Raw genomic sequence first — 26,702 nt, 5'->3', positions numbered from 1 at the left:
AAGAATATTGCATGATACTCTTCAGCAAAAAGTTGCACTGATGCCCCACACAAAAATATTGCACATGCCACACATCATCATCACTATATCAAAATATGACATAGCTGCCCTATGCCACAATAATAATTATATTACTATTTTTAATAATAATAATAATAAGAAGAATATTTTAATAGATATGAATAAGTAATAACATTAACATTTATAAAGAGAAGTCAGATTCAAATATGACAAGTGTCATTTTAGCCGACATCAATACATAATTTTAGCTTAGTTCCTGCAGACCAACAGAAAAAATTCCAAGAATAGCACCTTTGTGAGATGTGGCATCAGTACTTGTAAATGTGAATAAAGATAGGTTGTTGTTGTTGTTGCGCGCGGTGGATGTTTGCATTGTATTTGCCTTCCAAATAAGGCCAGCTGGATGTTGTGGTAAAAAAGAGACATCACGGCTTTAATTTGAAGATCTTCCTTGATGCTCCAGTGTTGGCAACATGCAGTCTGCTCGAAAGTCCTCGAGCTTCACCAGGGCTGTTACAGTGAAGCAGACTGATCACTTGGCTTCGGCCAAGTCAGTGAAAGAGTGGTTTATGATGACCACATATAGACTTATCAGCTAATGTATTTATTTTAAAGACATCACACACAAATGAAATATGGGATATAGACTGAAAAATGTCCAACTCAGAACGAGACATTATTGTCTCTCATTGGCCAGATATAAATCTGTGTTTGTTTCCTCTTTCTTGTTCCTCAAATTATGTTCAATCATTCAGTCGTTTTTGAAACGGGAATGAGACAGCTTTTTTTCTGTTGTTGATGTTAGTTGCCTAGCAGCAGTGTGCTGACATATAAACCAATGGAGTGTCTCCATGTTGAAATGCTGTCATATAAAGTCTGATAAATGACTTGTGAGTCCAGATCTCATTTGACTCCTTACTGGACAGACCCAGAGAGTGTTTATTCTGCAGAGAATAGTAGATGGGGTGTGTTTTTAGACCCAGACACAATTTAATGTCACGTATGGGTATGAAGAACAGACCACGGAGGACATTAGAAGCAGTCAGTAATCACACAAAATAAGATTTCACCAGATGTAATATACTGTATATTACACAGTGCCGGAGGGTGTATTGAGACCCTTTGCTAAAGTAGGAGGAGTTTTAAAGATGCACTGTAGTTTTGGAGAAGAAATTCAAACTCAGTTGTAATATTTACACTATGAATGAGGTAATAATACAAACTCAGATTTTTTTTTCTTCCATAACTGAATAAACAAGCTGTTCTCAGAGGAAAATAAGGTCCCAGAACACTGTTTGAAGCTAGAAAGGTGGCAGGGTCCGCCACATATAAACCGAGTAAAACAGTATGAATTGTGTTGTCCTTTAAGGTTTATTCAGTTGTGAAAACGAAGAGAGTTTGTTTATTTAGTTTGTTCAGGTATTTAAAAAAACAGTCAATGAAGATCTTCTGATTAAGATCTCTTCCCCAAAACTGTATAGTGCACCATTAATATACAATAGATATGCTAAAACAACACTGTAAACACAACAATACAAGTAAATGTAAGTAGAAAATGTTCTTAATGTATGAAAATAAAGTACTCAATGCAGACAAATGTTCCTTGTGACTGGTATATTATTATATTATTATATTATTAGGCCATTACTCATGCATTAATAAGAGCAGGATGTTACTGGTGAAATGCTTTTGCTTTAAAAATGACTGTTTCAGATATAGTCCTACTTGTATTTCAATAGTGTAATTGATAACAAAACATATATTTTATGATATTTTCATATGTTTTGTGGAGAGCCTGACCGATATATTGGTTGGCCGATAATGGCCTATCACAGATATATCGGTATCGGCGTATGTTATCTGATATGTAAGGAAGCCCTAAAGGGCCATGCATTCATACATTTTATTTCCTCCGTTTTCCCGTGATAACGAGTTAATTTCATTTGTTTTCTCGAGATCTCGCGTTATTATCTCGAAATAACAACTGCCGTTTTCCTGAAATAACGGGATAATTTTCTCGAGATAACGAAACTTTGTTTTCCCGAGATAACGATATAATTAATTCGAGATCTCGAGATAATGACTGTGATATGATAGGCCTGAGATTATAGAGACGCCCGGGACCTCGTAGCTGGTCAGCTATGTAGTTAACGATGACATCAGGCTCACTTAGATTGCGCACACTAATGTGTATATTATCTGTAATAGCAAGGCATAATGCTATTTCAGCCTGTGTCAGGCCTTGATTGAAAAGATGTGACGCGGCGATCGATATGCACCTGCTCCTCTGACATTGCTACACTGAATGATGTTTCCTGCAATGATTTAATATACTACACTATCGTTTTGTTTTCTCAAGATCTTGAATTAATTATATCGTTATCTCGGGAAAACAAAGTTTCGTTATCTCGAGATCTCGAGAAAATTATCCTGTTATCTCGGGAATATTATCTCGAAATAAATTGTTATTTCGAGATAATATCTCGAGAAAACAAAATTAACTCCTTATCAAGGGAAAACGGAGGAAATAAAATAAATGAATGCATGGCCCTTTAGGGCTTCCGTAGGTATGTGCCAATATAAAACTAAAATATTGCAGAAAAAGATGCTTGGGGTAATTTATAATGATTAAATTCCCAGTGAGATTTACTGTTTGAGTGCACTAATGACATTTAGAAAATAAAGTTTATTGTGTACCTGTAACTTATCCTGCCTCCAGTGTGTGTTTGGTAACCACAGGAGAGCTCATTGCAGAAAAGGGTGTGTTTATGTTCATACTATGTAAGAATATTGGCCAATATATCGACATCAGAAGTATTTTACCCCCTAATGACGGCTTCTGCCCCAAAAAGTATCGGTGGGGCTCTATTTTTCTGCACAAAATACAAACAAATGTATGTTTAGTTTCATGTGAGCACAAAACACAAAGGAGCAAAGTGCTTTCAAACAAATCCATCCTGACACAATTGATGATGACGCCACCGCCTGTTAAATGGCAGCTGGGGAGGCGCTGTCTTACATCATTAATTGCTCTGTAAGAATAAAACATTTAATGGCTTCAGTAATAGCACTCATACTGTAATAATAATTATTGTTATGTGTTTGGCCTGAGGGGCAGTTCAGACAGGGCACAGGGGCACTAAAGCCACCGATATCTGCGGACAGCTCGTCCCTGTTTTCAGTCGCTTCTGTGTCCACTCCTTCTTTTCATCTGCGTCTTTTCAGTCGTCGTCTGAATCCGCTACAAACTGAGCGAGGGGCTCATCCTCCACAACAACATATGTCGACATAACCGTCTGGAGGCGTGAAAAAAAAAATGTCCACGACGATATAAAAATGGATTAAGAAAACAGATTTCTGCTCGCACTTTCCGAGGCGAAGAGCTCTCTGTTCCCGGGGAGCTGGTTAGAAGAAGATGACCCTTTTCTCTTCGCTTGAGGAGGCTGTGCTGCTGCTGTGTGGGGGAGTGGGTGACATCCTGTGGCGTTTCCTGTGTTTGTAAACTAGACGGTCTTGAAAACGTCGGGCGAGTGGAGCTCAAAGGTAGATAAATATCTTGTGATTTTTCTTCGATGCTCGGTGCCTTTTGACTGTGCATTCAGTGGTCTGCGGTTTCGTGTGTAGATATGCATGCTCGGAAATGGCAGCAGCAGGATTTTCCTAATATTACAGCGTCAATGTTAGCCATTGCTAGCTCGCTAACAAACGTTAGCTTAATCATCGAGAGGGGGAGGCACTCGCAGCGACGGCCATCACGAATGTCTTTATCGCTCAATCTTGTCTTGAGCGAGTTGAGCTTGTGTCTTATATCGTTATCATATGGTGGATACGCTCATTTGGTCCAGTCTGCGAGATAGATACTCTCCTTAAAGCTACCGTATCAAACTGATAACCAGGTGGGCTGAAAAATGTTCGATTACTAACATTTCAGTGGGCGAGGGCGCCAGCGAGCAGCTAGCTGCTGGCTAGCTGATGTTAGCCAGCTTGTTCAACATCAGCAAAACTAACGTTAGGTTGGGTGGTAGTGCGAAGGCCAACTCAGTCAGTGCAGAAAAAGCACATATTTATTTCTTAAAACTACATTATGTTCGAGGTGTGGCATTTCCTCTTTTGGCTACTAACACAAAGGCAGCCTAAAAACTAACTCTACGACGCAGCGCTGTTGTCTTTTATTTAGCGTTAGCCAATGATTTACGCTAGCTGTCTGTATTCCTAGCAACGTTAGCTAGCCAACAACGCCAATGGCGACAGCGCTGTAGCGTCAAAGCAGATCTCTGCATCCATCTGGCCACCGCTAACCTTTATTATGGCACGCAAGCGTAATGATTTACTTAAACTAACACTACACACGCAGTGTTTCTTCAGGTAAATTCACGGCCTCCTCGTAATGTAACTGTTACTTGATAAGTGGCATGTCAGAATGAAAAACGTACGATTAAGTGGAAAAGATGAGCATGTGTGGAGAGCTTTAGTTTGCTTAAATATATGTAACTGCATGAGTTTTACAGCCCAGTAGGTAAATGTTAGCGTTTGCATTCCCCCTCAAAAGTAAATGTAGAAATACAAACCGCTTTCACAGTGTTTTACAAAGGCTTTCGACATTTGTTAAACAGAAGGTTGATATATGGGGGATTTTAATTGTTTTGAAAAATCAATTTTAATTTGGAGCTGTACCAGGTGAAAGTATTTATTTTAATCCGAAATGTGGGTTTTCTTTAACTCATGAAAACAACAGACACCGACTCGCAGCCTAAACTAATTAACTCTGCTCCCCCACATTCATTATTTTTTCACACTTCATTTACTGCTTCTTTCTGTATATTTTTTTATTCTTATGACTTTCATGTCATCTAAATATGTCTTTATACTACAGAACCTATCGCCCTATTTAAAGTTAAAATCCAATTCATTGCAAATGAGACATTTGAATTAATCATATTTTACATATTGGTGATGTGATTTTTTGCATATGAGCCTTTATTTATTTAATAGCAGCATGCAAAGTACTAAAAGCTGTTTACGCCGAACTATTTTGAGTTTTTGCTTAGGTTTACACTGCTCGGTTACACCTGGATATAAAAAAATCTGGCTTTTACTGTACAACAGTCGTTCTTTGTTCTATATAATTTTGTTCTGTATTTTATGAAGCTTTTATCTAATGTTATACATTGATAACTGGTTGTGAATCCAAATAGGTGCCAGATTTATAAGAAGAAATGTGCTGTTTGATTACACTTATTGATTCCTAAAAGCAGAGTTTGATTGTACTTCCTTTTGCTTTAGTGGTTATGCATTCAGCAAGGAAGTGTTACCACTTAAAACTATTGGTGATGACAAAACACAGTAGTGATAGAGCAAAATGTATTCACTGTGCAAACAATTTCATACATCCCTGAAGCACAGTGTGAGACAATCGTAATGCCCTCAAATCAGTTGTCGCTAACACACGTGTCATGAGTATTAAACGCCAATCATTTAACTTGTGAATGGTATAAAAGTGTGTTGTTTTTTATAAGCCAAAACTGATCAGAAAATACCTAATCATTTACAGCAGCCTAACATCACTTCAAAAACAGCATTTCATGTTTTCATGTCATGCAAAGTACAAGTCACAGACTTTTGTTGTACAGACCAAAAAATATGTAGCAGATTTCCCCCTGAATGTCTTTTAACATTTGAGAATACCAGACGAGTTGACTTGAATTACCCTCCAGTCCAGTGTAATGACAATCAGCTAGAGAGGCGATCAATACCTAGCAAGAAAATGTTATTCCTGTTGCCTTGAAGAAAGACCTTCAGTGTTTTTTTTCTTTACTCTCTCCGTGTGTCACTGCAGTAAAATAGGTTGAATGTTGAAGTTGTAGTATAAACCACAGCTTGGTTATGGGATGATTATCATATGTAGGGCTTATTCAGGAGCAAGTAATTGTGGAAGTTGCAAACCAATGTCAGCCAACAGGGCTCCAAAAGGAAAAAAAACTTTGCTATAAGCGAAATATGCTGAATAGAATTTGCGGCTACAACCAGTTAACTCTGTTTATGGTCAGTTTTTTTAATGGTAAGTATACTGACTAATGTCTAAAAACAAAAATAAAGCTAAATCTATTAACTTAGTTTATTTGTACAAATGAAAAATATTTATTATATTGTGTGATGACCATCTAACTGGACTTAGTGGAATATGTAATGAGAAACAGAGGGGGTGATGCAGTAATTTAATGTTTGTGTCTGTTTCATCCACATCCTCCTCTTCCTCAGTTTTAATGCTAGATGAGTGAGGTGGGTGTGGCTTCCCACCAGCCCGACCATCCTGACTGACGGATCTCTGGATGACCTTGTCCCCACCCCTGTCCCTGCGCTCACATACACCACAACAATGTCACATCTGCCCAGCAGCTCAGTCCGCGACCATATGAAATGGGTTTGTTTTGAAAACACCAAAGTGGTTACACAAATAACTTTTACTTGAATACTTGTGTCACTCAGGATGTTGTCGTTGATGACTGGCAGGATTGTCTGAGATGCAGATCATTTCAAATTGTCTTGACATTTTTTATATGGTTGTTAAAGAGTTGCTCTCCATTCTTTTTCTTCGCAGGCGGGGCTGCTTGGCTGCGAGGCTGTCCTCTCCAGTATGGCCCTGATGCAGGCCAGCTCCATGGCTGCTCCGCCCAAAAAGATGATGGCTCCACTTGGCCATGCACCACCGCAGCGGGAGGGACCTGACCGTGGTCCCCAGAGCCACATGATCCTCCCATCTGGAATGAGCTGTCCACCCCTGGTTAGGACCCACTTGGGAAATGCAGTGTGGAAATGTGGCTGTTACATGCTATGCTTTTATTATTGTGGAGGGTGTGAACCAATTGGCTTTATGGATTTGTAACTTTCACTGTAGGAGGATTTTCCTTCTAAATGCACTCTTTGTGATTTATTCTATTTTAAAACAACCCCCACTTCTTGTTTTAGTGTTGTTTAAACTTCTAGATTGGAATATGAGCTAATGGTATTCATGCTTTATGGGTAGAAAACCCATTGACATAATTACTGCCAAGTTATATGCAAAGGTGAAAGGATACAGTTTCAGGGGCTACACTTATCCTATTGGCCTTTGACAGTTTTCTTGTTTATTCAAATTTATATTTGTTTCAGATGGACAACACTTTAGGAATTATTCAAACTGTTTGGATTCGTGTCGGTTTTACTAAAATTAAATTTACAATCCCGCACTATTTAACACTGGCTTCTTCTGTCAGATGCAAAACCATTCACATAATATAGCTTCACATTTATCCCTACTTTTGAGTTCTGTTCAGAGGTTCTGTTTTTAGTTCTAAAGCAAACAGGTTTAAAATTAGGAAATAATTGACTTTTTTTCTGGCTCTGTAGCTTATCCGGAAGGAAGGTGAATTCCAAGCTCCCCGCCTGCTGGACGAGAAGGAGATGAGGGCCAACGAGGACATGCAGCAGAAAAAAAAGAACAGGAAATCAGTTACGCCCTGTAAAGTGAGAGAACAAGAGGGAAGGGGTGGGAAGGTCAGTGGCTGTGGTTGCTAAATAGGGAATGGTCTGTGCATGTTTATTTTTTCCTCATTACATAAAATTTGCCGTTAGCAGCTTCCACACCTTTTTGTTTAAGCATTTAACTTTACTTAAGCCTTCATGTGTGCATGTGTGGTTCGTGTGTATGTGTGGGGGTGGGGGGAGGAGTTCAGGGAAGATGTGGAGGGGGTGGAGGATCTCTAGAGAGGAAAGAGGGGGAGGGGAGCAGAGCGAAGCGGAGCACAATAACTGCAGTTGTGTGCATAACAGGGGGAGCAGTAACATGAGGGCATTAGGCCATTGGAAGGGACTGTGGGGTATTTCTCAATTCAAATGTTAATTACATGTAGTAAAAACAACGAAACAAACTTTCGTGTCTTGATCGTTTGGGTTTTAGAAAAGATAAACATTAAAAGTGAACACGAAAATTGAGTTTTAGTTTTTCACCGGGTTCTGAGCAGTTGTGGGTGGGTGTGTGTGTGTGTGTGTGTGTGTGTATGTATGATTGTGCTGTTATGTTTGTGGTAGAATGCAGTGTATCTCAGTTTAGGTCATAAGGGGACTGTTGAGCAGGCATTTGAAACAAACATTGAACCATTATTCTTTACTGTCCTCATTAGGGCACAGGAGATGAGAATGGTCCATCATCCAAAGTGCAGAAAAACTTTATTTGTGATCACTGTTACGGAGCATTTAGGAGCGGATACCACCTGAAGAGACATATCCTCATTCATACAGGTATGGGTCATGCTTGGAACAACTTAACAGTTAAGCCAAAACAGCTTTTAATGCCTGATTACATGAATCATTTGTTGAAAGAGGCCCTGAAAGCTTGAGTTGGACTGAATCTAGGAGTGTGCAGCAACTGTAAGGTTTTGCAATGGCCTGCTTAAAAGCCTTGTTTGGTAATAGCTTTTGCCTCACAGCTAATTGGTGGTATCTGTGGGGACTTTAACTAAAACTGGTGCTCTTCGGTTTAGGGGAGAAGCCGTATGCTTGTGCCGTATGTGACATGAGGTTTATTCAGCGTTACCACCTGGAGAGACACAGCCTCATTCACACGGGTATGCGTCCTTCAACCGTACCCATATTACATAAATCGGACTACATCTGTAGTCTGTCACTTGAATCAATGGACAGATGCTCAGGGTTCATTTTGTCTGTGGACAGTAATTTCCAACAAAGCCACCCCCCCCAAAATCTGTTCAGCCTAAAACATAAAACACAGTATTTGTCTTATAAATATTGGTCCCCTAACACCAGGAAAAATTTACAGAAGGCGATATCATACAGTGTGGTCCAATGGTCCCGAGTCCACTATTAAAAACTGTTGTAACATACATGCTAAAAATGTATTTATTTATTTATTTTTTTAATGTTCATTATTTTCCTTCATCACAGCTTTACATATTGACCAGCATCAGTTATAGAATTGTTGAAGCATTTGAGATTCCCTGTCTGCAGAGTGTTAGGTGGGGTGAGCTCTGGTGTCATGAACTTGTATTGCAAATTGAAACTTTGATTCATCTGTAAAAACAACTTTCTTCCTGTGTTCGACTGTGATACTTAAATATGTTTCTTGCCCGCTTTCTGTCCATCCTTTTGACTTGTTGGGAGATCTTTTGTTCATTTGAATTTGTGTTCATGGAAATGCTGTTGGGTCCTTCTAAGATGTCAGCTCGATACACTGGTCTTTACATGTGGGCTTATCCATTGTTGCTTCTGTTTGTGCACCAAACAAACCATGGCATGTTGATTTGCACTTCCATTACCAGTTTAAAAGCACCAAATTGACTTCAAATGGGGTTTGTCATCATCCAGGGATGAATGGTAGCCTCCTCTTCTCAATCAATTTCGTTGTCCTGTCCAAAATTGTAACAACAGCCTGAAAACCCATGATGATAAGTAGCTGGCTCCCAAAGTGCCACAGTGAGTGAAGATGCTATTAAATGTGATTAACGCAAGACTAGCATGTCATCAGTTAAAAGACGCACCTTCGAGCAGGTAGCCCTGTTGTAATGGAGATGCAAATCCCTGCTGTGCTTGGCTGCTGTTCTCAGTCAAACCAAGTCAAGCCAAGAGCTAATGGTGTGGTCACCTTAAAGACTGACCACACCCAGACTAATAAACCTGTGTGTTTTGCTGTCTAGCAGTTGCTGCATGCTCTGTAAACATTGTGCAGTACAACGCTTCACAATGTACTATTGGGCAGTGATATGTCACAGCTGGTTCTGGTCACAAGTGCAACAGACCACATCTGACCACCCACACTGTTCCACCATCTGACAAGCACTTCTTTTGAAGCATGCTAGCCACTTTATTCTAACAGTCTGCCATGTCTGGATGATTTGACCTCAGAAAGTCACTCAGAATGGACCTGTACAACTCTTGCTTTGAAAGCACACTTGTGTTGGGGAACTTTTTTACTACAGAGAACCACTCGGCTCCACATTGTTGGGACCTCAATGTTAACAGACCAGTTGAGAGTATGTTAAAGTTAGAAACTCAGCATTAAAGCACCAGCAATAATGACACATGAGCGACCATATTCATTAAAAGACCACAATAATTGACACCATTTATTGCAAAGAATGCCTGTGCTGCTTATTGGACTGGTCAGGTTATGTGACTTTTCAAGTCAACAATGTAGGTTTGTATCAGTACTGAATAAGATATTCATGAATCAACTGATAAAAACAAACAATATCAGTTATATGCTTCGCTAAATGATGACAACAAATAGATCTGTAAAAAACAAGACTTTTTGATAGTGGACTCGAACTTGTGGACCCCAGTGTATGTATGTGAAAGCCTCCAAGCACAGGCCGCAAAAAAACATGCAAGATTTATTTTTAATCATTTGGTATGTAATTATTACTTTATCAGTGAAAACAACTGCATGGACATCAAAGGACTATGTTCTTAACTGTTTACATTAAATGAACATTTAGGACTTGATAACATTTGCATAGTGTCAGTATTTGCGTTGCACCCTTTTACACAATTCTTTGTTTTTCATTGTTTAAGAAGTATGCTGTGGGTAAGTCAACTTCCAATCTAATCACTTTTCAGTTATTGACTACTGCCCCAGTATTCACCAAAGGAAATGCATTAATACTAAACTAATGTTGACCAAATCTACCCAACTCAGTTGGCATGGTTAATGTATATAAAATATATAATTTTATTCCAATATCTCAGTGGCTTGAGTAAGCAGTTGTTCTTTGTAAAAACACTGCATCTGTTCTTTGTGTTCTCCACATGATGAATTTTGTGATTTTTTTTTTTTTTTTCCCTCCACATTTTCACCTGATAGGCTGAATAGCTAATAATCTTATGCTCTGTGTGTGTGTAGGGGTGAAGCCGTACGCTTGTTCCATGTGTGACATGAGGTTTTTCCAGCGTTACCACCTGGAGAGACACAGACTCACTCATACGGGTATGCGTCCATTTACCGTACCCAGTTCAAGTTAAGAAACTTTATTTAATCTGGTAGTCTCACTGAGACCAAGAGTTCAAGAGAGGGTTGGAAACAAAAAACATACACAGTAAGAAAAAACAAATAAATGACAATCAAGCAAACGTGTGCACCCAAAACAACCCTGTATCTAAAAAAAAAAATGAAAAAATCAAACAGTCACCCTTTAAAATGTTGGACTTATTGCTGATCTTATTAAGTGTGAAACAGAATTTTAAAATTGTCTTGTAGTATTTAACTTTGCAAATCATAAAATTTACAAATCCCATAATTAGGGGTCCTAACTGTAAGATCTGTTCAAAATGTACAGAAACCTACAAGTGATGAAGGTGTTTTTTTTTTAAATATTTCATTTTATTTATAAAATAACAACTGAAGGCTGAAATACCAGAGAAATAGTAATACCTGTATAATGCAATTTAATGTAAACGCCCTGCAATTAATCCTACTGCAAATAAACACATAAATCTTTTGCTGAATTGGGTGGACAAAATACAGAAACAGTCCAGGAGTTGAAACAATAGCCTCTATAGGGCCTCTGTAGGGTTGAATCAACACCTCTCTTACATGGCCCGATATTTAACATGTCCAATAATGGGCTTTTTATTGTAATGTGCTTTATAACTACATGACACCTGCTACGAACTAAAATAGCTCCTGTGGACCCCTCAAAGTGTATTATCCCTCTTGTACCATTGCTGCTCAACAGAATTTACTCTTAACTTATTTTACAATGTATTTGCTATTATCTGAAGATATTGTTACTGGTGCTTTATCATCTTAGCAGAGCTAAAGTGAGAAAGCTGTCTGTTAGCTATCACACATTATAGGGCACATTAGTTCTACATGTTTCGCGTATCCTGTCGTGTTTTAACTGAAATACCATATTTATTATAAATGGACTTATTTTTGAATGAAGCGACATGGTGCCATAGCTGCAATATAGGAGATGGGCCTGGTTGGTCACAGTGTATTAAGAACAACATGTAATTTCACAGACACAAATCGTGCATGGCTTCAATAGAGTGTTAAACTTAAATGAATTATTAATAATTTTTAGTTTTTGTTCATATTTGACAGTGGGTAAAATTGTATGTTAATCCACTGTCTGATCCAGCCATACGCAAGTAGCTGATAAACTTGGGCCATGGTATATTATGGGAATAGTCCTTTGATGTCCACACCTATTATACATGCATATTAATGGCTGCACAGCTCATGTTTCTTAGTTTTAATTGTCTGGCTTTTTAAATCAATATTAATGTTTTATATTTGCACAGTTGCTCATGCAGGTACTTATGCTGTGAGTTTATGGCGGAGATCAGATTGGAAGCTTTTCAAAGTTGAGACTCATCACGTTGGAGTGCTAGTAACAAGCACATTTGTAACACTTGAAAGTAAAACACACCATGCTACCATAAATTGAACCAATGTGCACTATACAGACTAAACCAATTTTGACTTGCCTTAAGTTGCAACATACGCTCTCCAAAATCCTGAAACATGTTGTCGACACTCATAATAGTGGACAGTGGAGACGTTTGCTAACGTTTTAGCTGACCAGTGTGATCACCGTCTTAGACGTTTCTTTGCTACCTTGCTGCTGACATGTACAGTATGTCTTGTTTAAAACCTGCTTGGCTCACAGTATATCCTGTTGCTGCTTTTGTTTCACGATGTCCTATAGATACAGATTATTTGAAAATGAATGCTCCCCATAACTGAAGACACCTTTCTAATTAGAAGTAAAACAGTTCACCCCTTCGCATGAAGCTTGACTGGAATGTATAATGTCTGCTAGGTCCGAGTGATTTAATGCCTGTGAATGATGCTTTCCTTTGATGCTGAAGGAACGTCGTAGCTAATATGTTGATACTTTGTGTATGTAGGGGTGAAGCCGTACGCTTGCTCCATGTGTGACATGAGGTTCTTCCAACGTTACCATCTGGCAAGACACAGCCTCACTCATACTGGTATGCGTCTGCTTACCCTAGCTCATTAGATAGTGGTGATTTAGTGCCTTAACTTTTCAACTCACAGCAGTGTAAACAGAGGTGTAGCTTGTCTAAAATGACCACCAGCTTCAAATATTCTTATTCAGAAACATAAAGATGTATCCAGACATGTATTAGGTTAGTCAAGTACAAAACATTTTTAGCTCTGGATGTAAATACATGCACACATAATGGGGCACCTGAATGTAAACAACTTCAGCTTTTCCCCCGCTGAATGCTCTACTTTTTTCTGCAATTATTTCTTTGTTACTTCTAATTTTGCAGTTGATGGTTATGTGTTGACACTTATCTTTCTGTTTCTAGCTTTATATTTACATACTTTTTATGTGCGTAGGGGTGAAGCCATACGCTTGCTCCATGTGTGACATGAGATTTTTCCAACGCTACCACTTGGCAAGACACAGCCTCACTCACACGGGTATGGGTTCACCCTTCTTTGCTACTTTAGAGCCCAAATACCCAGTTTGCTGAAGTTTCCAATGTTTATAGAATGAATTTTTGTCAGGTTTTTAAAAAATATTCATAATAGGCATCAAGCAGTTTGAACTGTTAGGGTATGTTGGAGAAGTGTCTTTCAGTTTTTTAACTACTACTTGTGAGCCACTACTTTGGACAGCATTTCCCAGGTTACCTCTATTGGCACTTCAATGCAGTGCCTGTAAATTACACCTTGACTTCTTAGACCTTTGCAAAGCATGTTGGCATTAAAAAGTTCCACAAAAACTTGTTATTTTTAGGTCCTTCTTTCAGGGATATTGACAGATTAGGAAATGTTAACGAAATGCATTTAGTATAACATCATATTGGTGCCATTGCTTTTAGCATGTCTGGATACATAATATAAGTGAGTGTGTCCTGTTCAGTTCATTGTGTTGTTTTTACAAAATATTTTGCTCTGTGTGTGCAGGGGTGAAGCCATATGCTTGCTCCATGTGTGACATGAGATTTTTCCAGAGATACCACCTGGCAAGACACACTCTCACCCATACGGGTATACATTTTATTTATCCCTCTCACTTGACAGTATCAGGGGTTGTAGATATTTGCCCTTGTGTGCCTACCTGTGAGAGTACATTGATACAAAGCAAACTAATTTGTCATACTCAGTTCATGCTCTTGATTTTGAAAGGTTTGGGTTTAAGATGGAGTAGATCTTTTTCATTTAATACTGTACTCATTGTATTTAATAACTGCTGTTAGGGTTGACAGTACTCATTTAATGTGTTTTATGTTTCGCACTGGTTGGCCATGATTATACTAGAGACTTTGTAATGACATAACACTGATTACTGTATGTAAAATGACATATTCTGTGTACATAGTTCATGAGAACATTTTCTAAAGTTTGGTACTGTGTGCGTTTAGGGGTGAAGCCATACGCTTGCTCCATGTGTGACATGAGGTTCTTCCAGCGTTACCATTTGGCAAGACACAGCCTCACTCATACTGGTATGCTTGAATTAATTGTTCCCCTTTCACTATGAAACCTTTTATATAAACAACCTACACATGATTTATATACAATACCATAACTATGCCATTGTTGGTAAATTAATGTCCCCTTCAAAACATGTTTAACAGAATTTTTAGGCTTTGTTGGAAAACTGTCCACTGAAAAAGTGACTCTCTGTTAGTTTTTGTGAACATTTCAATGGTACTGTTGCATGTGTATTGTTGAGTACTGTGTTACATATCAATTGAAAGGTACATTACACTAAAAAGTGTTTAAATGCAGGCTTCACTAGTCTAGAATGTCAAGAAAAAGAGGATATTTTTCTCTAAACCTAAGTAAAGTGGTGCATCTTAAACCAGGGATATCTTGAAAAAGCATTGAAATTAAATTGAAATGGGTTCCTGCCATCAACAGTTTGTTTGCAGGATGACTGAATATTACTCAAGTTGGTCCAAACTGCAGCGTGTAAGCCCTGTTTCTGCCTAATCGATGATGCACCTTTACTCTTGACATCTGCAGGATCTTAGACTCTTTTTTGTGTAATGTCTCTAAAAGAAATTTGGTTGTATTAAAGCATGCAATAATAAACAATGTGAAAGCATTTCATTATATCTTTTAAAATCTTAGTGTTCATGAACTTCATATGTGTGTTGAATACATCTAACATTATTGTGCTCTGTTTAGGGGTGAAGCCGTATGCTTGCACCATGTGTGACATGAGGTTTATACAACGTTATCAACTGGAGAGACACAGTCTAACTCATACGGGTACGTCCTCTTTTGTTTTTTTTACCCATGACCCTCTCTTCCCTTGACTTCGGTCATGCATGCGCTACACATTAATGTTTACATGGCTGCTTCAAACTCGAGTTTGTATTGCTTTCTGTCACTATATTGACAAGTGCTAATGTTTCATGTAGCATCTGCAAGGAGCTTCATAAGCACTTGCATAACAATACTTCCACCCATACTTTGTATATGAGATGACATGATGACCATGAGGCATAAATGCCAACACCACTCTTTTCAGTTTTATTCAGCTGTTTTGCTTAAAACAGTCCATTTCTGGATGTTAGATGTGTTTTTAATGTTTAGATGATTTATATTACAGACCAAGTTTCATTTTCTGACTTTTTTTGTTTTTTATCAGCTCAGTTGTAACTAGAAATAATTCTTTGACACAGTACAGCATTGAGCAGTCAGCCCAATAGTTGACTGCTCAATGAATCTATCCTGTGAAAAACAAAAGTGCAAAAATATGTTTTGTAGCACAAACATGAATCCTATTTTTTGCCTAAATATTTAAAAAAAAAAAAAAAAAAACAGCAACCAGATTCTCATAAATGCATGAAATACATATAAAGTAGGAAAGTTTAAAAAGTCCATTTCTCCTTCACCCAAAACTGGGTAAAAGAAGGTGTTTACTGTGAAGCAGCTGCAGGCGTGTTTGTGCCTGTCTACAGATTGGCTTTAGCTCCCATTATAAAGACTCCAGCTTTTTTCATGTAACGACGCATGAGTCTGTGTCCTGTTGTTGTTATTGTTGTTATTATTATTATTATTATTATTAATATTATGTAACAATTGTGGAAATGATTAACAAATTCATAATGAAGGAGTATGTTTGGAGAATATGGCCTGGTAGAGAACAGAGACCTGTAGGTAAAAAAAAAAAAACTATGTAGGGTCTCAGTTGATGTGAATGTGATTTAATTCTTTGTATTTAGGTTAAAATTCACACAGAAGGAAACAAATCAGTCCATGCAAATTTGTAGCTGACTGCTCACACAGCTTAGTCATTGTGTCATTTCAAATTGAAGTAAAGGTGAGAAAATAACAATCCTCTGTTATGAATAGTTTACTTGCATTGTCTATCATATCTAATACGAGTTTTCTGTAAAGTTATTGTTTATATTGTCAGTCTGCTTTTATATTACAGATATAATTATTTTTGATAAAATCATAAGTTTGATTCAGTATAATGGTTTTCAGAGCAATATTAATAAAAATCAGTTTTAAGTTAAATCACATGAGTTGCTCTGTAAACGAATGTCCAATCTTAATGTGTTCTGCATAGTTGTTTGCCAACTGCCTAAAATTGTCTGTTCTCTGCAATCAGCGTTGCTAAAATTGAAGTATTTACGTTCACAATCTATTCCAAAAATCTGTATGCAGTATGTTGAAATTATGTGAACACAACCCCCTATTGGCATAGTGTGAAAAACTTTCTATTGTGCTAGTTGGAATGTGTCCACTAGGGACTCGGGTTTCGCCCCGTTTAATTGTCTGGTCATTCAATATGGTTTTTAGGTTTGAAGATAAGTTAATTTTGCTTTCTACTCTTTAACCCTCAAATTTTCTGATTCAAACTTTGGCCTTAGACCTTTAGCAGTTACAGTTTATCTTTAAACGGATGTGATTTCCAATTGGAGTGGCTGATTTTTGAAGCATGCTGGAATTTCCAGTGGAAACAAAGCGCTGATGAGTGCAAACAAACTTTACTAAGCAATTAGTAAAGTTTAATGTCGATCATTTTTGGCAGTTGAGTGTTTTTATGCTAAAGTTGGTACTTTGTGTGCATAGGGGTGAAGCCGTACGCTTGCACCATGTGTGACAAGAGGTTTTTTCAGCGCTACCACCTGGCGAGACACAGCCTCACTCATATGGGTATGCGTCAGCCAATCATAACCCAGTAACAAGATTAGGATGCTGCAACATCTGTATGCTTGATCTAGTCTGAAATATCTGTATTTATACACAGTATTTAAGTGTAATAGCAAATAGATGACACCATCATCTCATGTGTTGTGTTGTGTAACTGGATTTTAGATTGAAACAAGCATCTTATGATATCATATTGTGCCCTTGTAAGTAATTTTAGGGTATGTCATTGGTTATTAACCACCGTTATCAATTTAGTCCAGATTGGAGTGCAGATATAGTAATTTTCTCTTGAATGCAGAGAGACAGAAATAATTCTCTTGATCCTCTGCGTTTAGGTGTGAAACCTTATGCTTGCACCATGTGTGACATGAAGTTTTTTCAGCGTTACCACCTGGCGAGACACAGCCTCACTCATACTGGTATGGGTCCGTGCACCGTGCCCATGACATTCAGTTCTAGAGATCAGAGTGCACATTTATATGCCTGTTACATTTAAGGGAAATATCAGAATGAAGTAGGAAGTTTCAACAAGGTTTCATAGTCTGTTGATGTTAGCCTTCATCAGTTGAGCAGGATAACTGTAAATCATTATTTTGTTCTCCTTAATGTTTGTTGCTAACTACAACACTATGAAATAGATAAAGACATCATGGAGAGAACATTTGAAAAAAGAGATTTGTGTTTTTGCATGAATTGGCAATTGTGTGGTTAATAACCAATAGCGTAGAATTTGAGTCCTAAATTATTAAAATGGAAAGTGAGGCAAAGTAATATAATATTGCTACTTTGCATTTAGGTGTGAAACCTTATGCTTGCACCATGTGTGACAAGAGGTTTTTTCAGCGCTACCACCTGGCGAGACACAGCCTCACTCATATGGGTATGCGTCCGCCCACCTTACCCATGTCACTGAGATCAGACTGTAATTACATTAAGTTAGATACAGAGCCAGCCATCAGTGCTCTCTTAAACTGATCAGTAAAGTGATTTCTTGATCAAGCCTACCCTACATCTTGTGTATAAATGCAACATTAAAGCAAGTCTTACTGTTTAAAGATATACAGGACTGCAACATCATCAGCTCATGTGATGTGTTAAGTTGTGGATTTGAGAATTGGTTGACACAGTTTGATGTATTCTTTATTGGGATTGGAGAAAAAACAACCATTAAAAACATGAATTTCTTGAAATGGAAATTACAAAACAATTTTTTTCAAAAAAGCGGTTAACAACCCATCAATTCTGAATAGATATTCAAAGTACATTGCTTATTGATGGATTGTGAACACAAAATATACAAAGTCTGAAAATAATACCATAATGCTCTGCGTTTAGGTGTGAAACCTTTTGCTTGTACCATGTGTGACATGAGGTTTGTTCAGCGTTACCACCTGGCGAGACACAGCCTCACTCATACGGGTATGCGTCAGTGCACCTGCCCTTCTCACATTTTGTAGGCCATTATTACATAATCTTTATCGTGCTAATATATGCAGCACAAACAGTTTCAACACAGATGTCTTATTTTTCAGTTAGCCAATTTAGTAGCTGTGTGTAAACCTTTCAAATATATGCGTCAAGTTACCTTTTACTCCAAGTAGGTTAATGCATTTTACTAAGAATGATGATGATTGATGCCCTCAAGGACATTAAGCACATTTTTAAATGAAAATTACGATAGAAATGTGGTAGTCACCAGTAGTACTGACACATTTGGCCTTCATCTTGTGCTATAAAACTCTACTGCATTTTTGATCAACATAGTTCTTAGAAAGTGCTTTTCAGAAAATCTTACTTCATCAGCCCTTCTTTAATAGGCATGATAACTAGTGGAGAGATGCTCAGTTACTTAAATTGTTTATCTTTACATTGAAAAACAATGAGAGAGCAAAATACTTGGTTAGACATGATTTTAATCCTAGTTTAGTCAATTGGCTATTAATTGAAGAGAAAACAAAAGCAAGGGTTATGATTGCATTGTTACGTAGAAGAATAATAATCATTTGATTGGTGACAGCTAAAACGATGAGCTGTTTAGTTGTCTTTGCTGGTACCAACAAATATTACATGAAGGACACATCTGACATATCTTTTTGCTGTGCATGAATTGGCAAATGTGTGGTTAATAATCACTAGCTCAGGCATGCATTTGTAAAGAATGGACATGGAGGTAAAGTAATATAATATTGCTACTTTGCGTTTAGGTGTGAAACCTTATGCTTGCACCATGTGTGACAAGAGGTTTTTTCAGCGCTACCACCTGGCGAGACACAGCCTCACTCATATGGGTATGCGTCCGCCCACCTTACCCTTGACACTGAGATCAGCCTGTACTTAAACATTATTTTGGATACAGGATCTGCTAATTGAGACAGTTATTGTTATTCTGTAAAAGGAACTAGCTGTACATTTGTCTTGAACAAGGCATTAAGTATGTAAATGCAACATTAAAGTCTTTACATGTAAATGGATACAGGACTGTGACATCATCAGCTCATGTGATGTGTTAAGTTGTGGATCTGAAATTCAATCAACACAGTTTAATGTATTCTTTATTGGATTTGGAGAAAAAAAACTCCACATGCATCCTTTTAGGAAGATTTAACATAGCGAGTGAAAAGTGGTTAACAACCCATCAATTGTGAATAGATGTTAAAAGTACATAACTGATTGATGGATTGTGACAGAAATTCCAAAGTCCTGAAAATAATGTATTAATGCTCTGCGTTTAGGTGTGAAACCTTTTGCTTGTACCATGTGTGACATGAGGTTTGTTCAGCGTTACCACCTGGCGAGACACAGCCTCACTCATACGGGTATGGGTCCGTGCACCTGCCCTTCTCACATTATATATATGACCATTAGCTCATTGTCCTATGAGTTATAGGTTAGTTGCTGTTTTGTAAATTGCTAGAATTTACTCTTCAGCTCACATTTCTGTCACCTATACTTAAAACTAGGTGAAGTTTTTAAGCAAAAAATAAATGTTGCCCTCCAGAATTGTTGGCAGATAGTATTAATGTCTTGAGTGCAGAGATTTGTTATAAACTGGATACCAGACCCAGATTGCGCCTATTCAGTCGAGTGAGAATAACATGCCTGGTGCATAAGCCAAAAATATGTTATGGCTCGTGGGTTTACTTACCGCTCAAGGAAAGTTTTACAAATATAAAACCTCCATGGATCAGAAATTCTTAATAGAAAGAGGTAGGGGAATTTGTGCTGCAATATCGTGAGTGGCCACTGAGCAAAATCGATAGCAAGGCTGAGTGGCTGCGCTGTATCCACTTCTAAATAATACATTCATGCTCGTGTGTTGCACACTCCCTGTTAGGCTAATACCTGGCCAGCGAGCCCTATTATCCCATTTACATCTGGTATGAAAATGCAATTTAGATACGTTATCTGGATAAGAAAAAAGATATTTTAAGTTAGTCCAGATTATTTGTGGAAATCCTGAAGGCTAATATTCATGGATTTGATTAACCATCTGTAAATCAACATTACTAAAAAATATTAATGTCTGAAAGGACTCGTTTTGAGAGATCGACACAGAACTCTGAATCTGCTAAATCTACCAGGACTGTCCTCATATTGCATCTATGATAACATTCAATTACATAGACTTTGACACTTGACAAATTGCCTCTTACAAAATCTTTAACTTTCTAAAGCATTTTGAGAGAAAAAACCATGTAACATTAAAAACAGATGATGCTTATGTTTAATATTCAGTAATAACGGGGTCAATTCTAACACAAAGAATAAAAAATTAAAATGAAAAGTGATTTTATCAATATCTTTGTGACGTAAATATAGGCATACAAGATGGAAGGTGAGAGGATGGTGATGTTGTGACAAGTGAGGATGTTACTGATATTTATTCAGTCAAAACAAACAATGTTAAATGTTAATCTCACACAGGACATACGACAGATTTTGGTGCTTTTGCTCTGAAACCAGACATGTTTAGCTCCACATTTTGTTAGAATTTGACTGAATTTTATTCACAGTTAAACTTGTGGTCTTAGTTGCATGTCTGAACATTTCAACATATTGTCTTAAAAAAGGATAAACACATTACACACTAAGAAATGATGAGCTATTATCTCTGCAAGTGTTTTAGTCCTAGTGTCAGCTTGAAAGTTGTATTTCATGTTCTTGTGGGTGGTAGGGCTAATATATTGCTCTGTGTGTGTAGGGGTGAAGCCGTATGCTTGTTCCATGTGTGACATGAGGTTTATTCAGCGTAACCACCTGGAGAGACACAGCCTCACTCATACGGGTATGCGTTCCTTTACCGTACCCTCATTACTGAGAAAGGCTCTGGCGCTTGCAACAGAACGGGGTCACAACAAACTCGAGTTTGGATTGTCAAGTCATTTGATGGGATGTTGAACCAGCCTCAAAATACTTGCCCCAGTTTTTTTGGGGCCACTATGTTGCGTAGATCTGGGCCACGAAAACAAGAAATTCCACTCTGATCTACACATAATGAGTTGATGACGAGGCCTTTTTAGATGATTAATTTTCAGATGCTGAAACTACACTGTTGAAATTTACTGACAGGGCAGTTTGTTTTCCAACTTTTTGTTAGTGTTGGAAATATAGTTTGCAAATAAAGATTAGTAAGTGCACGCAGTTTGTTGGTACGAGACGCTAAAATTGATGCATTGACTGTGTATTTGTGTGCTCTTTTAGGAGAGAAGCCATTTGCTTGTGACATGTGTGATATGAGGTTTATCCAGCGCTACCACCTTGAGAGACACAAGCGTGTCCATAGTGGGGAGAAGCCTTACCAGTGTGAACGGTGCCAGCAGGTATGTACGAAGCAAAGGCCCCCTAATATAATACTCATAAACGGTAGGACTGTGCAACAAAATCAAATATGACAATATTTTTGACCAATTACCTCTACCAATACTGTGACAATGTTACAAGGATGATTATTGGTACTTTCACAAAATAATAACTCGGTGAGATTTTTAGTAAATAATCACCAGTAATGTGTGGGTAGAGGCACAAATTGAAATGAGTAGATCAGGCTGGTAAGTAACAAATTACAACACTTTACTGTATTGCAGCCTCCAAAACCAGGAAAAGACAACACTTTACCATACCACGATATAACGATGTCCAACATCTAAGACTATATAAAGTCTCATGTCAGGATATAATGTTGATATATTGCCCAGACAATTTTAAATGAACTCAGTGACTCTCAATGTGAAATATGAAGATAGATTTCTTGATGTTTTTAAAATAAACTTGTTTGTTGTTGTTTCTTTGTCTTTACAACCAATAAAATATAATTGCCTCCATATTTGCTTGTATTTTTAACCATGTCCAATTTGTGTGTTCTGAAGAACTTTTCACGGACAGATCGGCTGTTGCGGCATCGGCGGTTGTGCCAGGGTCGCAGCGTAGCCAAAGTAGAGAACCAGCCGTGCTGCGAACCACGCCCATACCCCCAAGAACCCCCGCCCGCACCCCCAACCTGGAGTCCCCTTCATCCCCCTCCAGGTCGACTGGCGGTCTGACATTCCACCTCCCCTATATCCACAACACCGCCAGAGACGGGACAAGCCACAGGGTTTCTTCTTCTTCTCAGCTCTGTGCTGAGTGACGCCACACTCTAGCACAGGCTGACATTGCAGCTCCAGTCTTGGGGATTACTAATGACAGAGGGACATTTGTGTTTTTGTTTTGTTGACTTTATACTGTGTTTCCTTTCCTCCCCCCGTTTTTTTAAAGACGAGACTTTTCTGTGATGAACAGTGGTCCTGTTTTGTACTTAATCTATTTGATTTTTGCAAAAAAAAAAAAAGAGAAGTTTTTATTGTTGTTCAAATATATCTGCATTTTGGTGGTACTCGGGTAGGGCAGTGGGTATTGTTTATCCTGATGTGTTAGCAACAAAATGGGATGAAGTGGTGAGGAAACATATTTGAGCCTCTTTCTAATTTTTTTCTTATGTGGCCCATTTTGCTTTAATTGTATTATCACTTTGGTCAGAATTAGTAAAACTGAACTTTCCTTCCAGGTAAAGCAGGAAGACCACTCTGTTGTAATATAGACCAGATCTTGCTCGGTTTTGCAGCTAACTTAGTGTTAAACATTTCACAACAAGCAGTATCTGGTCTAAATATGACTCAAACAATAGGTTTTTGCTGACTTTAACAACTTGGGAGGCGCAGTTTCGATCATTATTTTGTGTAAATAATTTTAAATGTTATGATTTCACTATGGGACTTGAGTGGTGTTTTTTAATGCACAAAATGGGCCAGGAAGAAACTGAAAATTAGAAATTGGTTCAAATATGGTTTCAGTGAAATCCTGAGGAAAAATCAGTCATTTTTAGTGTGTTTATTAAAATAATATCAGACAGTGTTGATAAGTGGATGATGACAGGGCAACCTGCAGTTGACTGGCACTGTGTCACACATGAAGAGTCACAGGAGTATCACCTGGTCATCTCATGGTCTGTGACATGCTGGTGACTCAGGAAATGGCAGCCATAGCAATTCGTCCTGGCACACTTACTGAGGGTCACGCTTTTGTGCATTCAGCTGTATATATACTGTTTATATATACAGAGATCTCCAGTGCTAGGCAGAAGAGTGTCTCTCCTCGCTCTGTCCGTACATCCTTGGCCACTAGAAGTCCCATTATGTTGTTTGTACAGATTCTCACATTGTGAGATCAGCGGGGGTATACAAAATCTTGTGGCCTTAGTGTGTTTCTTTTCTTTTTCTTTCTTTTTTTTAAATTGCCTTTTGCTCAACCGTTTATTATCGTGGATCAGATGTATTTACTAAGACGAGACAGCCTTTCATCAACATGGTATGTTTTCTTTTTCTATCCTAAAGCTGTCATATTTACAGGATTGTGATGGCTTCAGTGGCGCTAAAACAGACTAATGTGTTCTCCTGTCGAGAGAAGTTGTCTTCTGATAATGATGATGATGAATATGTTGGATCATTGTTACTGATTACAGTGTAACGCAGTCTGTAATCCTTAAGGAGCCCCCTTGGGAGTTTGACGGTCCTTGTGAGAAGTCAGTAGTGCTAACTTGTTTCCCACTGCAGTGCTTTGGCCGGTCGCGGGCCATAGCAGAATCAACACTTGCTTGACTCTACTACACACTAACAATTGCCTTTTTATCCAAATATTATGTGGTTGGTGTGTAATAATGGATGTCTGTCATGTCATTGGGTTTAGCCTTAAGTAAGTGCGGTTACACAAATAATCATTGTAGTACTAAATGATATTGTAACAAACGATTTGTTTTACCTATGATGAACTTTGATCGTACTGTGTGGAAGTCTTTGACGGTCAGACAGCAGGTCCACTCTGCTGCCTGTTGGGGACATTTCTCAAACTTGCTCCTTACTGTTGCTGGAGAGCTAGCATGGTCTTAACTCTTCTGTTTAACCCAGAAATGTCAGTGCTGGTTGGGAGGATTAGTCTGCAAAGATGAACATACATGTACATATCAACTCTCCTTTGAAGTTACAGCAAGTAACAGATGGATGAAACCATCAAGGGTGATTTCAGAAGACTTGCGTCTCATTTGGATCACACTGGAGTGGAGTTCGATCATTTTCTTTTTATTATTTTTTATTTAAAGTTCCAGATAAGCTTCAGACTGAATGTGGAGAGGGAATCTCGGTGTGCTTTATCTCAACAGTTTGTGTTTAATACATATAAGAAGCTGATTACTGAGTTATGTGATATTTTACCAAAAGTATTATTTGGAAGATTTCTTTTTAAATGGTCCATGGATATCAAGGCAAGTTGTGTTACGGTCAAGTGTGTACAGAGGTGGGATTCGGTTTTAAATAACTCTGATGAGATAAAGGAGAACCCAGTGGCAGCAAAGGGGCCAAGTTTGAGAAATGCATTTGATTTGCGATTGAAACACTATTCGAAATCTGTGGAAGGGATACTGCTGGCACGAGCACATAGTGAAGTGGCTAAAGGGCAATACAGTATATAGTTGACGTCACTTGTTAATACCTTTTTGTCATTTATTGTTTTTAGTATTCTCAATCTCATTGTTAAAATGCAATAGAATCCTTGAGTCTCAGATCATTTTGTTTATAAGATTGAGGTTTAATTTGTTTTCAGACAGATCCAAGGGTTTATTTGTCTGAGACTTTCTCATCACGTTTCGATGATTGTTTCAAGGACCTTTTTTTATTCTGATGAAATTGTAAACACTGGAGTGAAAGGAAAAAAAGACAAAAAAGAGACAGATTTTTTTTTTTTCCTTCAGACTGTACTAGATTTTAGGTTTTAGACAAAGCCTATTTCTCCTCAACTTGACACAGAAGGTGGACAGAACAATTTGGATCAGTACAGTTGAGAGCCCAGTATGTTCGGTAATTTTGACATTAGAGGCAGTAGTACCACAAGAAAATGTTTTCTTTCTTATACGACGTCCCTGGTATTTGTAGTAAATTATATTGATAATGGTATTAGATGAACAACAGCAACAGTAGCTATCACAGATTAGTTGTTTTCTTTATTAGTCTTGCATGCAGAGTTATGGTCCTCAGTTAAGATAGGATCTTGATATTGATTATTTTGTGTAGGAAAATGAGTGCATAAGAATAACTTCCTAAAAAAATGTTACAATGATTATTGTAAAATGGGCTAACTAATATGTACCCTTGTGATCCAATTAGTTTCAAGTATATGAAAATCAGAGGAGAGGCTTCTTACTATTATGCTGAAATAAAAGAATTTGTAAAGGATTTCTGTATGCTCACTGGCTATGTTGACTGTTTTTATTTCTCACACAAGAACATGATAAAGATGAGATTTTTTGTTTCACACTATTCTGAACTACATTTAAAAAAACCTTGTTACATATATTTTATTGACCTATTCTTGTGTGTAAATTCCAGTTAAGTTCCAGTTCTTTCTGTGTCTCGGCACATTCTTAACTAATTATGCGTATATATGGGGCCGAAATTGGTAAATTCAGAAATGGTGGGGACATGCATACATACATACACACATATTACAGCCGATATATCGATATTGGGACTTCTTACTCCCAAATTCTCACAGGCTGAAAAAAGGTCGTCTCAAGTAACCTACAAATCCTGCATAGTATCCTGTGAGTGTCTAGTGTCCTTTTTTATTGTTTCATTACATCAGAGTGGTGCATCTGCTCTGGTTAGTTTAGTGTCTTTGGTGCCACCCAGGTGTAATTGAATAAGAGAGCTGTCCATTATCTTTGTGGGCTCACAATTTGAGCGCACCATTGCTGCTGACAAATGCTGCATTCACGCACTCCTCGGATGGTCCTACTGGTTTTCCACTTTCTGTCGCTCAGATCATTTAAAGAACACACTGACAGCAGTTTTCAGTATTTGAGTGACAAAGAAGTGCAAAGGAAACGATACAATAACTTTGGTAACAGTTTCTTACAGTCAACTCAGTGCTAACTTTCTTCCGCCATGTGTCTCAACTCGTGTACCAAAACTTTCTGTGACGTTGTTCTGACTTCAGAGGGCATTCA

At 38.0% G+C, this 26,702-nt stretch overlaps 1 protein-coding gene across 11 annotated transcripts; it reads left to right on the top strand.

The window, feature by feature from the left end:
• Nucleotides 1-3,296: 3,296 nt before the first annotated feature.
• znf740a (zinc finger protein 740a) lies at nt 3,297-25,929 on the top strand. Of its 11 annotated transcripts, none has more exons than XM_073467600.1 (21): nt 3,303-3,564; nt 6,280-6,442; nt 6,620-6,802; nt 7,408-7,554; nt 8,181-8,298; nt 8,541-8,624; nt 10,916-10,999; nt 12,928-13,011; nt 13,388-13,471; nt 13,961-14,044; nt 14,419-14,502; nt 15,191-15,274; nt 17,090-17,173; nt 17,506-17,589; nt 17,967-18,050; nt 18,506-18,589; nt 19,375-19,458; nt 19,903-19,986; nt 21,372-21,455; nt 21,872-21,990; nt 22,537-25,929. In XM_073467600.1, the coding sequence occupies exons 2-21, from the start codon at nt 6,398-6,400 to the stop codon at nt 22,708-22,710; spliced, it is 1,962 nt and encodes a 653-aa protein (XP_073323701.1). In that variant the 5' UTR covers nt 3,303-3,564; nt 6,280-6,397; the 3' UTR covers nt 22,711-25,929. The 11 variants fall into 11 exon arrangements, with proteins under 11 accessions (XP_073323710.1, XP_073323701.1, XP_073323706.1 ...); XM_073467601.1 differs by having other exon boundaries at nt 3,304-3,564; nt 7,408-7,524; XM_073467605.1 differs by lacking the exon at nt 18,506-18,589.
• Nucleotides 25,930-26,702: the final 773 nt, after the last annotated feature.

The sequence above is a fragment of the Pagrus major genome, chromosome 6 (genome assembly GCF_040436345.1).
Source record: "Pagrus major chromosome 6, Pma_NU_1.0".
NCBI classification, from domain to species: Eukaryota; Metazoa; Chordata; class Actinopteri; order Spariformes; family Sparidae; genus Pagrus; species Pagrus major.
The sequence above is the reverse complement of the archived record's forward strand: the minus strand, read 5'-3'. Positions and strand labels throughout refer to the sequence as shown.

What these genes read in the sequence shown, in the direction of transcription:
- znf740a (XM_073467600.1), top strand. Translation starts at nt 6,398, where the DNA reads ATGTCACATCTGCCCAGCAGCTCAGTCCGCGACCATATGAAATGG. An exon ending in AAGAGGGAAGGGGTGGGAAG is followed by an intron (nt 7,555 to 8,180) that starts GTCAGTGGCTGT and finishes TGTCCTCATTAG; the next exon opens with GGCACAGGAGATGAGAATGG. An exon ending in ACACAGCCTCACTCATACGG is followed by an intron (nt 19,987 to 21,371) that starts GTATGGGTCCGT and finishes CTGTGTGTGTAG; the next exon opens with GGGTGAAGCCGTATGCTTGT.